Source organism: Neoarius graeffei, chromosome 2, assembly GCF_027579695.1.
Source record: "Neoarius graeffei isolate fNeoGra1 chromosome 2, fNeoGra1.pri, whole genome shotgun sequence".
Classification (NCBI taxonomy): domain Eukaryota; kingdom Metazoa; phylum Chordata; class Actinopteri; order Siluriformes; family Ariidae; genus Neoarius; species Neoarius graeffei.
The window spans coordinates 86554654-86570439 of record NC_083570.1 but is presented as its reverse complement, the minus strand read 5'-3'; the positions used below and the strand labels follow the sequence as shown (position 1 = coordinate 86570439).

Here is a 15786-nt window from a genome sequence, read left to right as displayed (position 1 = left end):
AACTGGTAGAAAGACTGCTAAACAAAGTATCATCAAGGCAAAAAACAAAAAAGATTGGATAGACAAATGGTACTCTCACTTCAAAGATCTACTAGGGAAGGAGCCCACAGTAGAAGGTTAGTTAGGTGACAACATAACACCACTTTTACAAGATCTAGGAATATCTGAGGAACTCTTTACAGAGGATGAATACAAGACAACAAAGAAAGCAATAATATCAGGAAAAGCATGTGGGCCAGATGGCATTCCTCCTGAAGTCTTTAAATACTGTAACTTCGATGACATAATGTTAGACTATGCTAACAAGTTACTGGAAGGAGAAAAGCCAAAACAATGGTCGGAAAGTGACTTGAAACTTTTGCCAAAAGTGGGGGATCTTAGCACCACAGAAAACTACAGAGGAATAGCTCTGTCCTCCATCACAGCCAAAACTATAAATGGAATGTTGCTAAACAGAATTCGCCCAAAAATTGATCCACAGCTACATCCAAATCAAAACAGATTTCGACCTGGAAGGTTTACTACAGCACAAATGCTGGCACTAAGAAGACTCACAGAAAGGGTGAAAAGTCACAATCTGAAAGCCATAATAGTATTCGTTGACTTCAAGAAAGCATTTGATAGCATTCATCGGGGCAGGATGCTTCAGATTTTAAGAGTATATGATATTCCAGAAAAGTTGGTGAAGGCAATCGTCGAAGACACCAAAGCAAGAGTCGTAACACCGATTTCTTTGAAATAGTATCTGGTGTCCTACAAGGAGATACATTGGTACCCTATCTGTTTGCAATAGTACTGGACTACTGTATGCGGCAGGCAATAGACGGCAGGGAAGAACAGCTGGGATTCAAACTGGACAGAAGGCGAAGTCGCGGATATCATCCATCAGTCATCACAGACACCGACTTTGCAGATGACATAGCGCTTATCGCTGAGGAAATTGCATAAGCCAGCAAGATGCTGAGACGTGTAGAGGTAGAATGCACCAAGTTTGGCCTACAACTTAATGCAAAAAAGACAAATCATGCAATTCAACCAGGGCGAAGAAAGGATGCACGCCAGAAACAAGATGAAACTCAAGGTAGTCAACAACTTCAAATACCTTGGAGGCTGGATGCACAGCTCAAGCAAGGACTTCGAGATAAGAAAGGCTTTAGCATGGTCAGCATGCCATAAGATGTCCCAGGTATGGACCTCAAACTTGAAAAGAAATATAATATGGTTGTGAAACTTGGACCATCAACAAAAATATGCAAAAGTGACTAGATGGATGTTACACCAGGATGCTCCGTATGGCACTCAGCATATCATGGAAGGCAAAGCTAACAGATGAACAGTTATATGGAAGCCTACCACCAGTATCATCTAAAGTAGTATACAGGAGGTTGAAGTTACCTGGACATTGTGTTAGACACCCGGAAGAAGTGGTATCGAAACTAGTCCTGTGGCAACCAATGACTAGGAAGTGGAACGTGGGCAGGCAGGCCGTATCCTACATAGATGCCCTGATGAGCGACACAAATCTGGGAAATGTTGAGGAAATACAGACGGCCATGATGGACAGGGAGGGATGGGCGAGACATACAGACTTGAAACAAGTGGAAGCTTGGCCGAAGTAAGTAAGTGTTGCCGGGTGAGGTTTGTTTTGCCTGGCAACACTTGTTGTGGAACGGTGTCAATAACTGTGGACAAAGACAGACATCCCAAGTCTCCCGGAAGTTCCGGGAGTCTCCTGCATATTGATAGCAGCTCCCTGATGCCCGCAAATTACATACAACCTCATGGAATCTAGAGCAAGCGAGCAAGCTTCATCCCGAACCGGCCAGATGCAAACTTGTGTACATCACAATAACAGGCCCATGCAACCTGTGGTGTGGTGGCACACTGTTGAGCAGGGTAGAGTGTGGTTTGGGATGCGGCCAATTTCACAACGTATATTTCCGGTTTAAGAAAAAAAAAGTGTACGCATGTGCCCTCTGGTGGTTCATATGTGTGTGCACGTGCTTGCAGTGTGGCAGCGACGGCTCGTGAGGCATGTTTTCTCCCGCCTCTGCATGCGCTGTTTGGCCAAAGCAGTGGAGAGGAGAAGAGATGAACTGGCTGCCATCTTCCGCATGCTTCTCCCTCTAATGATGATTCAGTCAGTCAGTCAGTGCATAGGAGCAGGAGCGTCATGGCAGAGGCAGAGTGCCCCAAGAAATGAAAATATAAGACACATTTTACATCAGACTACACAAAAGTGTACCCTTGTCTGATAAGAGTAAGGAATACTCTGGGTGTCCAGATTCAATCAGTAAGGAGCTTAATATATGGCACATTGTAGTTATTATAGGATGGCACGGTGGTGTATTGGTTAGCACTGTCGCCTCACAGCAAGAAGGTCCTGGGTTCAAGCCCAGCAGCTGACGAGGGCCTTTCTGTGTGGAGTTTGCATGCTCTCCCTCTGTCCGCGTGGGTTTCCTCCGGGTGCTCCAGTTTCCCCCAAAGACATGCAGGTTAGACTAATTGGTGGCTCTAAATTGACCGTAGGTGTGAATGTGAGTGTGAATGGTTGTTTGTGTCTATGTGTCAGCCCTGCGATGACCTGGCGACTTGTCCAGGGTGTACCCCGCCTCTTGCCCATAGTTAGCCTGGATAGGCTCCAGCTTGCCTGCAACCCTGTAGGACAGGATAAGCGGCTACAGATAATGAATAGTTATCATAGTTTATGGGTTGGGGGCAGCTAAGTCCCCAAGTCAGGGTGTCAGCTATGAATCTGAGGGAATTCAGGTATTGTTCATCTCCAAAAGGACACCCCAAAATCCACCAGAATGCAGGAAATCACATCAACCAAATCCAAAATTTTCTGGGGGAGTACCCCCATACTCCCCAGCAATGTATTTGTCCCCCCCCAAAAAAAAAAATTCCCCAAGGTGGGGTCCGGGGTCGTACCTCCCTGAAATAAATTTTGTCAGGTTGGGATGTCTGCAAAGGTGTCAATACTTGAACGGTGTCATGTGAACTGATACACTAATTAATCGGGAATCAACTCATTTTTTTTCCCAGTGGAAGTTTGAGTAACTATTAATGCACAATGTACGTACTGAAAGTCTTTTCTACTTTTGCAATTGCCAAAAGATCGTTAAGGTGTCGATAATTGTAGCCGCTGCTCTAGTATATCGTCGCTGTCAGTTCAAAACCTGCTATGTGACAATTTAGGTCAAATTGGGTTCTCTATGCTGATTGGTCAGTTTTGACCTCGTGCTTCCATTTATGCTAATTAGAAAATGGAAGGACCAATGGATAATCCAGAAGAGACTAGATTCAATCCCTTTCATATGATGGGTCCAAATAAACTGTGTGCAATATCAACTATGTGCACCTAGTGGCACACATAGCAGATTCTGCACACAATACTCAGATTGCACATGGGAGGTTTTGCATGTCTAAAACCTCATTATCTCATTATCTCTAGCCGCTTTATCCTGTTCTACAGGGTCGCAGGCAAGCTGGAGCCTATCCCAGCTGACTACGGGCGAAAGGCGGGGTACACCCTGGACAAAAGACACAGACAACCATTCACACCTACAGTCAATTTAGAGTCACCAGTTAACCTAACCTGCATGTCTTTGGACTGTAGGGGAAACCGGAGCACCCGGAGGAAACCCACGCGGACACAGGGAGAACATGCAAACTCTGCACAGAAAGGCCCTCGCCGGCCACGGGGCTCGAACCCGGACCTTCTTGCTGTGAGGCGACAGCGCTAACCAGCCCTGTCTAAAACCTTATATGTGCAAATATCTGACATGCAGAACCTCTTATGTGTTCTCAAGGATTTTTTTTTGCAGTTTACGCTAATATAATGCTGCAATTAGCTATTTTGATGGATATTTAACTGACCAAGCTAATAATAGAACAAGTAAACTTTTACTGGCTTCTCAGCTTGTTATTTCAGAGTTTTATTCAGTTTTTTACGTCTCCTGTAAAAAAGGAAAAATGTCACATAGCAGGTTTTGACCTGACAGCGACGATATATACACACACATCTGCATATATTACTGAACGTTAGCTTGCTGTGATGTGATTAGCGTTGCAGGAAAATTCGGAAAATAATCTGGAAGAGACTTCATCCAGAAAATTATTACATTTCTAAATTATTTTGTTCATTATCATCTATTATTGCTTACATTTTTATATAGTTTACAAATTCACAGTCCACTAAAGAGAGCAGTTTCTAATCCCGTTTATGTTCTCGCGATATTTCAGACACAAGTAAGTTTGCCGGAAGTAGGCTTGCACCCTCTTTTCCATCGGCCGTAGCGGTGTAATCGGTGGGGTAAGCAATGCTAGCAAATCTGTCTAAGTTCTATCTTTCTCCATCCACAAAACTTAAGTGTATAAAAGGTTCAGATCCCCGTTCGGTGATATAGAACATTATAAATGTTTATAAGACAGACACATTTGTGAATAAAATCACTGCGAACTCCCAGTTTATATACCGAAATGGCGAGTTAGCATATTGCTACTTAGCATTCACGCCGCTGTGTGCCATTAAAACTGTCCAGACGTTTTGACTCTTAAGAGAACAGCTTGTTTATATTTACAGTGGACATGTTTATTAAGGTTAGAGGGGGGAAATTACACCTTAGAGTTGTTTTTGCTCCGCTCCTGAGGTTAAAACGCTTCTTTTAGTTGGTCGCTACACTATGCGTTTTCATGTTATGCTAGTTGAATGTTCTTGTATGGCGACATGGCTTGTCTGTTAATCACTTAATTATAGCGTGCTGTCTTCGTTTATAAGGTTATTTCAGGTTTAAGATGTGTGATCATTGAAGATCTGGTCATTGTGTTGAATGGTTACCCTTTAAAACTTGGTCCATAATTGCATGTTGCAGTTTGATCACTGATTGTGTGCAGAAGTGATTTAAGGTTCATTGTGTGGTGTTATCTATCCTTGTTGTGCTCCTTGTTTGTGGGCTGACTTGTCCTGTCTGTCTTGTCCACAGTCATCATGAAGATCAATCCGTTTGTGACCTCATCCCGGCGTAAGAACCGCAAGAGGCACTTCAATGCCCCGTCACACATCCGCAGGAAGATAATGTCTTCACCTCTGTCCAAAGAGCTCCGCCAGAAATACAACGTCAGGTCCATGCCCATCCGGAAGGATGATGAGGTCCAGGTAAGCCTGTCAGTGTTGTGGGAATGTCATATTGGCATACCTGATTTTGTATTGTTTTGGCATGATATTGCCAGAAAGAGTTCTTTGGGCTTGCAATAGGGTTGATTCGGTACAGTGCCTTGGCATGGTAGGACAGTAACGGTACTAGTTTGCTACCAATACAAACAATAAATATAGCTGCTAGAGGTCATGAAGGGTCCTTGCACGCGAGGCCGCCCTGTGCGAACTTCCAATATTATCTCAAAAGACATCCCACAGCAAATGTCAGCAGTAGGTTCTGTGCGTTTTTAGCCATCGTAAGCCCCTTAGAATAGCACGAAAAAATGTCAGAACCCCATATTCCATCCAACATTGGCTGCCATTACGTCCTCGTTTGAGAGATCCACTATTCCTTCACGATTTCTCGTCGTGTGTGTCTGAAGTTTATTCCTACTAACTTTTAAGGAAAACTGATGAAGTGCAAAAGAGTATATAAAAAAATAGGTTAAAACATAATGTAAACCAATGGGAAATATGTTTGTCTTAGTGAGGACAATGTTCCCTCCAAAACTCATGAACATTGGATGAACGTTGTGGCATCCAAAGCTATAAATTTGAATCCAAAATGTTAGGGGGTGCTGTGATGTCTTCTAGCCTCACCCATGGCAAATAACCTAAGAATAATACATTTCTGCCCTGTTTTCATAAGTGCACGAAATTTCCTGAGTTTTTGAATATTTCCAAGGTGTCAGATCTGTATTTTTTGCACTGGGGGGGGCGCTATAGAGGATGTGCAGTCACGTGACCCGCACGTGTGTACTCTGCCCACTCCGGCATATTGGACGGCATCAGGATAGTTTACCTTGCATGAGCGTAATGGATCCAGGCAGTAATCCCCAAGAAAATTCGGAAAATACCCCATCTACATCACGCGATTACTTGTCTAAGTTTGTTCAGCATCTTGAAGGTGACGTGAAATGGCATCCACCATTTGCATCCCCATTTGTATGTACGCACATGAGATGCTTCATCAGGTTAGATGTATTGCCTCCTCTTGCCACACATGACCTGAGGCACCATTTGTACACGGTGGAAGACTGGAGCCCCCTTCCGCACCCATCACTTGCCCTAAAAACAAAATATCACCATATCTTGTTCAGAGAATCTTGTTTCAGCAAAAGAGAAATTTCAGCAATCTGTCACTGGTTCCTTCAGCAGTTGCCAAATCTATGGTGTCTTCCCAGACTGAACTAGATAACCGAAAGTGATTTGACAGGTCACTGGTCAGCGAGAAAGAGCGCTCTTCCACTGTTAGTGTTAGACTTTCATCATGCCCATGTGCTGCAGACTTAAAGGGGAAAAGAGTAAATTCTTAAATGCGTGTTTCAAAGTATAGTGGAAAAAGTAGCAAAATCCAGTAACGTTAACTACTGAAATTTGTAAAATGATACCGTGCTGGTTCAAATGTCAAATTTCCCAGTAACTGGAGCAGCCCTAGCATATGTTATGATTGATGGTCTTTGAATGCATTATGCGCTGTTTCCCTCTGGTCTTTTTAGTGCCACTATAGTTATACCAAGGGTGTGTTTCTGTTAATGCGCAATAATCTCCATTTTCTTCACAAGTCTAGGTCGCTTTGATTGATGTAAGCAGTACAGTGATTTTCTTTAATTGCAGGTATATTGTTAAAGCTTCATCATACAATCTGACATTGAGAACATGTGGCCACATGGGCTCTTATAGAATTTGTCCAAGTTTTTGTGATCCTCTCATATAGTGTGACAAACTTAAAATACTAGTCTTAAACCAGGTTAAATCAGTGTTTGTCAGCTAGGCCGTGAGACGCACTGTTAAAGCAGATAGGCAGAACCTTTATTTTTAAATACATTTCTGAGTGGATAGTATTTCCATCCTTGACTCTTGTATGCTGCATATAAAATGTGTGTGTAAAAAACGGTAGTCGTCGACTTATGACTGTGGTTACGACTGACCGGTCGTAAACCGGTCTGGTCGTAAGTCGGCCTATGTTAAATGAACGTAAGTATATTGTGATGTGTAATGATATTGTAATCATCTTAAAGTCTTATTTTATCAACATTTTCTTATTTCATTACCTTGGCCCATTATTTGGTTTAAGTCAAACACTGCATATTCAGGGGTGAAAGTAACTTTTATTTCTTGCCGGTATGTTATTTTGAGCCATAGTGCGTGCGCGCCAAAAAATACACCTAATTATTTATTATTGTCTACTTATCAAGCATTCACTAGGACTTCTCATCACTCAGTAGTACTAGTATAGTACTTTTTTATCACACTATCACTCTTTCATCCACCTGTATCAGTTTTTGATTATAAATAAATTGCAAACACATCATTTCAACAACACAATCGTTTTAATAACATTTTTTTAGCTGAACAGTTGAAAACTAACTTTTCATTTTGGACATTGGACACAGAACAGAAAAGTGAAAGTTACTTTGATTACCAGCTGCGTACGTTATAGCACAAGATCTGGTTAAGCCGTATGCACGCTGTAGCTCGCTCGTTGTTTGTCCAGCGAAACACTGCACACATAATAGAAGAGGCTGGATGCAGTGTTGCCAGATTGGGCGGTTTTAAGTGCATTTTGGTGGGTTTTGAACATATTTTGGGCTGGAAACCGTCATGCAGTATCTGGCAACACTGGCTGGGCGCTGCCGGGAGCTGGGGCGGAAACTGTCGTACGCTCAGCTGGGAAACACTTGCCAGTCATAACCAGACGGTCGTAAAGTCGATTGGTCATAAGTCGCATAGGTTGTAAGTCGACGACTGTGTGTGTGTGTGTGTGTATAAAATTTTTTTTTTTTTTTGAGAGTTAAAATCGACTGCAAAGTTGGCATTCGAGCTGAGCCAGCCAGCCCTGAGTGCGTGACGTCACAGCAGTAACCGGTTTTAAGGCCGAGGCCTTTAACAGCTATAGACCAAAGTCATATCAATAAAAATTTATGGTGAAAGTAAAAAATACCGTTACCGACTCGCTCAGCTAAGACTGATTGTCAAGGGCTATGGAAATGGAGATCAGTGCTGCCCAGTGTGCCTAATTGCATGGTGCAGGAAGGACTCTAGACTTTATATGCTCTTGTGCTGGTGGAGAGAAAATTGCAGTCTCTGCTTATTTAGATTTGACTGAATATATTTATTTCTACCCTTAAACAAATTTGTAATCTGCACATCTTTTTTGCATTTCTTTTTACATTACCATGTTGTGGAAGTAGTTGTTGTGTAACAGACAACTGTACTGATGTTTAACGTCCCTGTTTTTTATGGACAGGTGGTCCGAGGACACTACAAAGGCCAGCAGATTGGCAAAGTTGTCCAGGTATACAGGAAGAAATACGTCATCTATATCGAGCGCGTGCAGCGTGAGAAGGCCAACGGAACCACTGTCCATGTGGGCATTCACCCTAGCAAGGTATGAGACCCAAGTGTATGACTTTAGAGTGAGCCTTTGGCTGTGTCTTTAAAGACCTAAAAGATGTTAACACATAATTCTTTCATGCGTGTGGAATATTGAGCTATCTGTATAGTGTTATTTTACCCAAATACAAGATGTGCATGTCCTGCGTTCATTTGGTGTGTCGATTGTGCGTGTCCCAACGCATTATTTGATATTCTACATTTGCATAACAGGCCCTGATACTTACAAACATAAACTCGGTGTGTAATTTCAGACAGCTCATGACGATGACAAAACATTTAAAATGAGGAATGAATAGAGCTCGTCTGTCTCATAACATTTCCGAGTTGGCATGAGATTGATTAGGAAAATTTAAGGATGTGGAAAAGCAGTCATGACTTTGCATAGAACGGGTAACTAGGAACAAGACAAGTTTGTTATGAGTTGATTTTCATATTGCACATGCTGGAGCAGTCAGATTTGTATCTAACTGGAGATTCAGTTAACTTTGTTATTAAAGGATACAACAAACAGCCAGGAGGAAATTGGCAGCAGATGTAAATGAAGCTGCTTGTGGTTCAGAAGTGACCATGAGAGCACAGCTTTAAACTGAACCCCTATTTTGTCTGTGGTGTGATCCCTAGCTGGTTTTAGTTCATGTTGGTCCGTTCACACCTGAATTGTCAAAGACGTTTATACATCAGGTGATTTACTTGTGTCTTTAAGATATAGACTCTGGTGGAGTCGGATACAGAGTCTGAACTGACTCGTGATTTTTGGTTATGATCAAAGGATTAATGGTACGGTTACCTCAAGGTCTCTGTGGGGATGTTTTACAAAGCTGGGTAGAAAATCACTGAATTTTATTGATATTGAAAATACCAGTTTGAAGATCTTGGAAATACTTGTATCTGAGGCTGCAGACAGATTTTGCAGTTTCTAGTACTTGAATATCATTCTACACTGAACAAGAAGAAACCTGACTTAGCCAGTCCAAATCATATGAAAAAGATATCATCTGTAATGTTCTGAGTGGCAGTGTGTGTGTAACACCTCTCTTAATTATTGTGGCTTACGGAATTTGCTGTGTTTCTGGAAGCTGATCATTTAAAATGGACATGTATTGCAACTGCAACCTGTTGCTTTCTTGCAGATGGGGAGGCAACAAATTATTCAACAAAAGACAAAGGATGGGCTGCATGTATGATTAAAATGCGCATATAGCGTGCAGTGCTTTTGAATGTGGCCAATATTGTGGTGATAAATTGTGCACGTGGTAGCAATTGTCTAGCAACTGAACTAGAAGTGGCTTTTTTGAATTGCTTTACTTTCATATGGTACTATCTACTATTACCGGGCCACAAATATTTACTGTTTTTTTTTTTTATGCTGCAGAAGTTTCTTAGCAACCCAGTTTCTTTTATTCATTGTTACTTCAGGCTAGGATGGCAATGCCAGGCTTTCAGGTTCGTTTCTGAACACCAGAATAGCATTTGTGTTGAGCTCTAAAGGTTGTGGGAAACATTTTTGCTCTTGAATTGGTGTCAGTCCTGCAATGTTCTTATAGATGTCTTGTGTTAATCCTTAAAATGTTGAGCTGCTCCTATTCCGCTGGCACACACTATGCCGCATATATATAATAATAAATGTATTTATTTTTAATTAACTTGTAGACATTTGATATTGCCCTGTGATGACCTGGCGACTTGTCCAGGGTGTACCCCGCCTTTCGCCTGTAGTCAGCTGGGATAGGCTCCAGCTTGCGTGCGAGCCTATAGAACAGGATAAAGCGGCTAGAGATAATGAGATGAGAGATGAGACATTTGATATTTGGTTCATAGATTCACTGGTTTGTGTCATGTCAAAAAGTCAGGTCAATGTAAAGCGCACAGAATTTGTGACTTGGTTAACTGACCCTTTTCTTTTGCCTTAGACAGGTTTCTGTATTTTGCACAACTCTAAATTTGCCCCTTTTTCCCTTTTTGACCAGGTTGTGATCACCAGGCTAAAGTTGGACAAGGATCGCAAGAAGATCCTTGAGCGCAAAGCCAAGTCACGGCAAGATGGCAAGGAGAAGGGCAAATACAAAGAGGAGACCATTGAGAAAATGCAAGAGTGAACATTACCTTTTTGCTAATAATAAAACATTAAGAAAAAGGATATGCGTTGTGTTGGGTCTTTTTGTGGCTGTTGTGGAGGGGGGGCAATTATACTCTTGAACAGCAAACAAGACGGCTAACATCTACTGAGTGTGGTTTGTGTTTTCAGATTTTATCAGGTAATAAGATGTACATGTGCACAATTTGAGGAAGTTCTTCCCATTTCCAACCTAGGTAGGAGAATTTGGTCATGCATATATGCTCAGCACAACAAAATTTATTTTCTTTGCAAAAACTAGCTGGGATCAGAGAATCAGTCACGGTACCTTGTCCTCCCTGAAGCAGCTGAGGATTAAGACCCAACAGTGGTGCTGGGATTTGAGTTCATGACCAGTCTTTAGAGCGCTGTTCATATATGCCGCTTTTCCACTACAAACGCGGCTGAGTTGGGCTGAGCTGTGCCGTGCTGAGTTGGGCTGAGTCGAGCTGAGTGGGGCTGTTGGAGTTGCATTTCGACTACAACCGCGCTGAACCGTGCTGGCTGGAAGTGGGTGGACACATTGGGTGGAGTTAGCAAAAGTGGGTGGACGTCACGTGATGTCGTTAAGCGGCACAAACGGTGACATCAGTGATCTTTTAAGCGGTAGTCTCACGCCCCGGATAGTAAACAACAAACATGGAGGACATGGAGTCGTTAGTGTTGCTGGTCTTGGTTCTGTGGCTTGTTGTCACCAACAACGCCAACAGATACTGGCAAGAGCGTATAGATGAGACAAGGCGCATAAGGCTTCAGAAATTCTCGTAATAATTCTTCTTCCGGGTTTACGGTGTTTACAGATCCCAGCGTGCTTGCGGGGTGTGTGTGGGCATGTGAGGACACTCCTCCTCACCAATCAGTGCACAGGGGAGTGTCTGCTCACGCCCCCAGCCTCACTCAGCTCGGTTTGGCTCGCTTCAGCCCCACTCCAAAACCGTGCGACTTTTGGGTGCTGAGCAGGGCTGAAGCGAGCTGAGTCGTGCTGCTCTGAGGTAGTCGAAACGCAAGCCGTGTCGGGCTGAAGCGAGCTGAAAAAGGGTACTGGAAAAGGGCCATTGCTACCACTTCCTGATCTACTTGAGTGGAAGAATCCCAAGTGGGTGGAGTTTGCTACTTTCATTACAGCTTTACACAATTGCAAAATCTGTGAATTGGGAAAAGGGAAGCTTTAATCTTGAGTTGAAGTAGTAATCTTAACTGCTGGTCATTAAACGTGAGCATCTAGTGTGCAAATTTAAATAAATTTAAACATGAGCAAACTTTAGAGATCTTAATATTGAGCAGGTATATTGTCTCCTAAACAATGATATGGACAGAAAGCATTTATTTGTCCTTTCTGGGGAGGCAGGGGCGGACTGGCAATCTGTGCGTTCTGGAAAAGTCCAGAACGGCTGTCCGGTCTATGGCCGTCAGCCCTGTTCAATAACCAAAATTTTCAGTCTATCAACTAACAGGTGGCGCTAAGACGATAATTTATCTGTCAATCATTCCATAGGCCTAAAAGCCAACAAAGAAGAGTAACATTAGTGTCTGTCAACAGAAAGATGGCAAGCAGAAAACGTCAGGAGAAAGGTGGATGGGAAAAGTTAAAACAAAAGAAAGTGAAGTCACTTGAAGATGCTTCAAAATGTAGAAAGCTCAGAGCTTTTTGGCAGCAGTGCAACTGCAAGCAGCAGCAGTAACGTTCATGTCACGTTATCACCGAGCGAGACTGAGAACCAGGTGGACATCCAACCTTACCTGACCAACCACATGCCGATGATGAGGGGCAGGCAGCTGAGGGAATTTCACCGGAGGAGGAGGTACCGGTAAGTGACATCGACATAAAACCATAGCATAAAACAGGTTACATAAAGGCCACTCATAGACCCCTCTCATAGTAGGCCAGTCTTCTATTGACTGGATTTGCGGTGTGGTGATGAGAAATATGTGGTTTATTGCTGTCAAAACAAACACGTAACTACCAAGCAAGCCAATTATAAATAGATAGGCAAGCACAAATGGCTGCGATTTCATATGTTCACCTCTGCATAATTCATGCAGATTAGGCTCTTTACGTTCAAGAGAACCAAAGCTCTAGCCTATCATTAACCAAAAGTTTGAGGGGGAGAAGTGTTTTTCATTTTGGCACTCATCTCATCTCATTATCTCTAGCCGCTTTATCCTGTTCTACAGGGTCGCAGGCAAGCTGGAGCCTATCCCAGCTGACTACGGGCGAGAGGCGGGGTACACCCTGGACAAGTCGCCAGGTCATCACAGGGCGGACACATAGACACAGACAACCATTCACACTCACATTCACACCTACAGTCAATTTAGAGTCACCAGTTAACCTAACCTGCATGTCTTTGGACTGTGGGGGAAACCAGAGCACCCGGAGGAAACCCACGCGGACATGGGGAGAACATACAAACTCCACACAGAAAGGCCCTCGACGGCCACGGGGCTCGAACCCAGGACCTTCTTGCTGTGAGGCGACAGCGCTAACCACTACACCACCATGCATTTTGGCACTATTTATCTTTGTCTTCTCTTTCGTGGTGCGTGGTCTGTGGAATAGGCTACAAATGTTGTTTGAAGGATGATTGGTTGAATGGTATCATAACTAATCACAGCAGCATTGCATTGTGCAATTTGTTAATAGGCTAATTTTAGATCTGTTTGTCAGGCTTACCTACCAAAAAATCAGCATAATATTAAAACTATAAAATGTGTCAAGCAGGCTAATTCTTACACAGAATAGACCTAAAAGGCTAAAAATGTAATTGGGATTTAGGAAAACCCTCCAAATCTGTTTTATTCTTCTTGTCTGTAGCCTAGGTATCAAATGCTGTGTTTATCCAAAGTTTTGGCTGGTTTTTAAAAATAGAATTTTGAGGTACAAGTACAGGTTTAAAGGCTGTCATTCCAAATAATACTATTAAACAAATGTTAATCAAGCATATGTCAGTGCACAGTGTGAAGGGTTTTCCTAGATGCCATTGCATAGTTTAGATGTAATCAACAATAGCATTAGCATCCAACTTCATCATTTCAATTGTTTGTTTATTCAGGTTGAAGATAGTGGCAGCTCAAAAGATGACAGGGAGAGTCCAGGAAAGTGCCAGAATGAGGGATCAGTCCCCCAATATTTCAGCCGCCCTAGCTTAAGGAGCAGCAGTTCTCAGGAACACCTTGAGGCCTTCATGTTAATGGGTACTGAAAAAGACATCCTCATGTCCCTGGATAGTGACTGTATCATTGACAGAGTGGCAGAAAACAGTGACCTTCTGAGGAAACAACTTCTCCCTCAGCACTAATTGTACCAACCTTTAATAGCCAAGTCAAGTTTATTTGTATAGCGCTTTTAACAATAAACATTGTCGCAAAGCAGCTTTACAGAATTTGAACGACTTAAAACATGAGCTAATTTTGTCCCTATTCTATCCCCAATGAGCAAGCCTGCGGCAACGGTGGCAAGGGAAAACTCCCTCAGACGACATGAGGAAGAAACCTCGAGAGGAACCGGACTCAAAAGGGAACCCATCCTCATTTGGGCAACAACAGACAGCATGACTATAACATTAACAGTTTTAACATGAAGTCAGTTTCGTTGATATTGTAACTTTTCATTGATGGAAACTTGAGTGCAAAACTGTTCATGACAACTGCAGTCCTAAAGTTAGCAAGTTAACTGTAGTCCTCAGCCATAAAAGCATTACTGTAAGAGTCCAGAGCGTCCTCCAGGTGTAACTTTCAACTGTCCTCATGGGGCCGTCCTCCACAGGAGCGATGCGATAAAACTCCAACCAGACACAGGGCACCAGGATGGATCAAGCAGGTCTGAGGGGCAGAAGAGGTCAGCATCTCAATCTCAGGACCAACATGTAACTCAGAGGGACAGATGGGGGGGGAGAGAAAATACAGGTTGTTCAGTATGCCCTAAAAATGACACAAGTATTAAGTCTGTGTGGTAGGCTCGCAGAGACGAGAGTCTTGACATCAGGCATAACACACAACAATGGCATGTTAATATGGTTAAAAAATATCATGACCTGCTCTGGCTGGATGCTTGATTGGGTGATGGGAGCACACTCCTCAGCAATGATGGGATGCAGATGGGATCCTTAGGGCTGGCCAAGACAATTCAGTTACATTTCACCGGGTCTGGGACATGCGACAGAATGTCTGACGGCCGATTCCCTGCAGGCTACGATAGCCAGTCGAGGTCTCCACCCTCTCCACCAAAAGATTTCCTGTTGACTCCATGTAACTCAGAGGGACAGATTTTTTTTTTTTTTTTTTGGGGGGGGGGGGGGGGGAGAAAACATGGTTGTTAGGTTTGCCCAATGTCACCTGAATAAGTAGGAACAGTATACATATTGCACTGAGTACAAGCAGGGACTCCGGCAACTAACTATGACAGCATAACTAAAAGGGGAGAGCCAGAAGGTAACACAGGCATGAGGGAGCCCCGGGATAGAAAGCAGCAGCCAACATTCAGAATGACTGCTCAGTGTAATTATTGTTGGCAAAGTCAGTTACAAATATCAGTGATACAGATTTCTTTTCTCTTTAAAATGCAAGCATAAAGTGACTGTAAAATAGCAGTATAAAAGACAATGTCTATGTTCATTTTTGTTTAGGAGATGCAAGTGATGTTTAGTCGTTCTTGAATATTAGGTGTTCTTGAGTTCTTGAATAAACAATCATAAATAGTTCATCTGTGTGGGTTTTGTTATGACAGACAATATACCACTATAGCAGTATAGTATACTATAATATAGTAACTTACTGCCGGCAGTAAGTCAGACCTGTTCCCAGTCCATGTTGGACTCCGGCAGGGCTGCCCTTTGTCACCGGTTCTGTTCATAATTTTTATGGACAGAATTTCTAGGCGCAGCCAGGGGCCAGAAGGAATCCTGTTTGGGAACCACAGGATTTCATCTCTGCTTTTTGCGGATGATGTTGTCCTGTTGGCTTCTTCAAACCAGGACCTTCAGCATGCACTGGGGCGGTTTGCAGTCGAGTGTGAAGCGGCTGGGATGAGAATCAGCACCTCCAAGTCCGAGGCCATGGTTCTCGACCGGAAAAGGGT

General features: G+C 43.0%; 1 protein-coding gene across 2 annotated transcripts; it reads left to right on the top strand.

Annotated features, from left to right (window-relative positions):
- The first annotated feature begins 4249 nt into the window (after nt 1–4249).
- Nucleotides 4250–10733, top strand: rpl26 (ribosomal protein L26). 2 transcript variants are annotated; one of them, XM_060915130.1, is made up of 4 exons: nt 4250–4315; nt 4986–5158; nt 8448–8588; nt 10564–10733. In XM_060915130.1, exons 2-4 carry the CDS (start codon nt 4991–4993, stop codon nt 10690–10692), a joined length of 438 nt encoding a protein of 145 aa, XP_060771113.1. In that variant the 5' UTR covers nt 4250–4315; nt 4986–4990; the 3' UTR covers nt 10693–10733. The 2 variants fall into 2 exon arrangements, with proteins under 2 accessions (XP_060771113.1, XP_060771114.1); XM_060915131.1 differs by having other exon boundaries at nt 4289–4310.
- The last annotated feature ends 5053 nt before the right edge of the window (nt 10734–15786 follow it).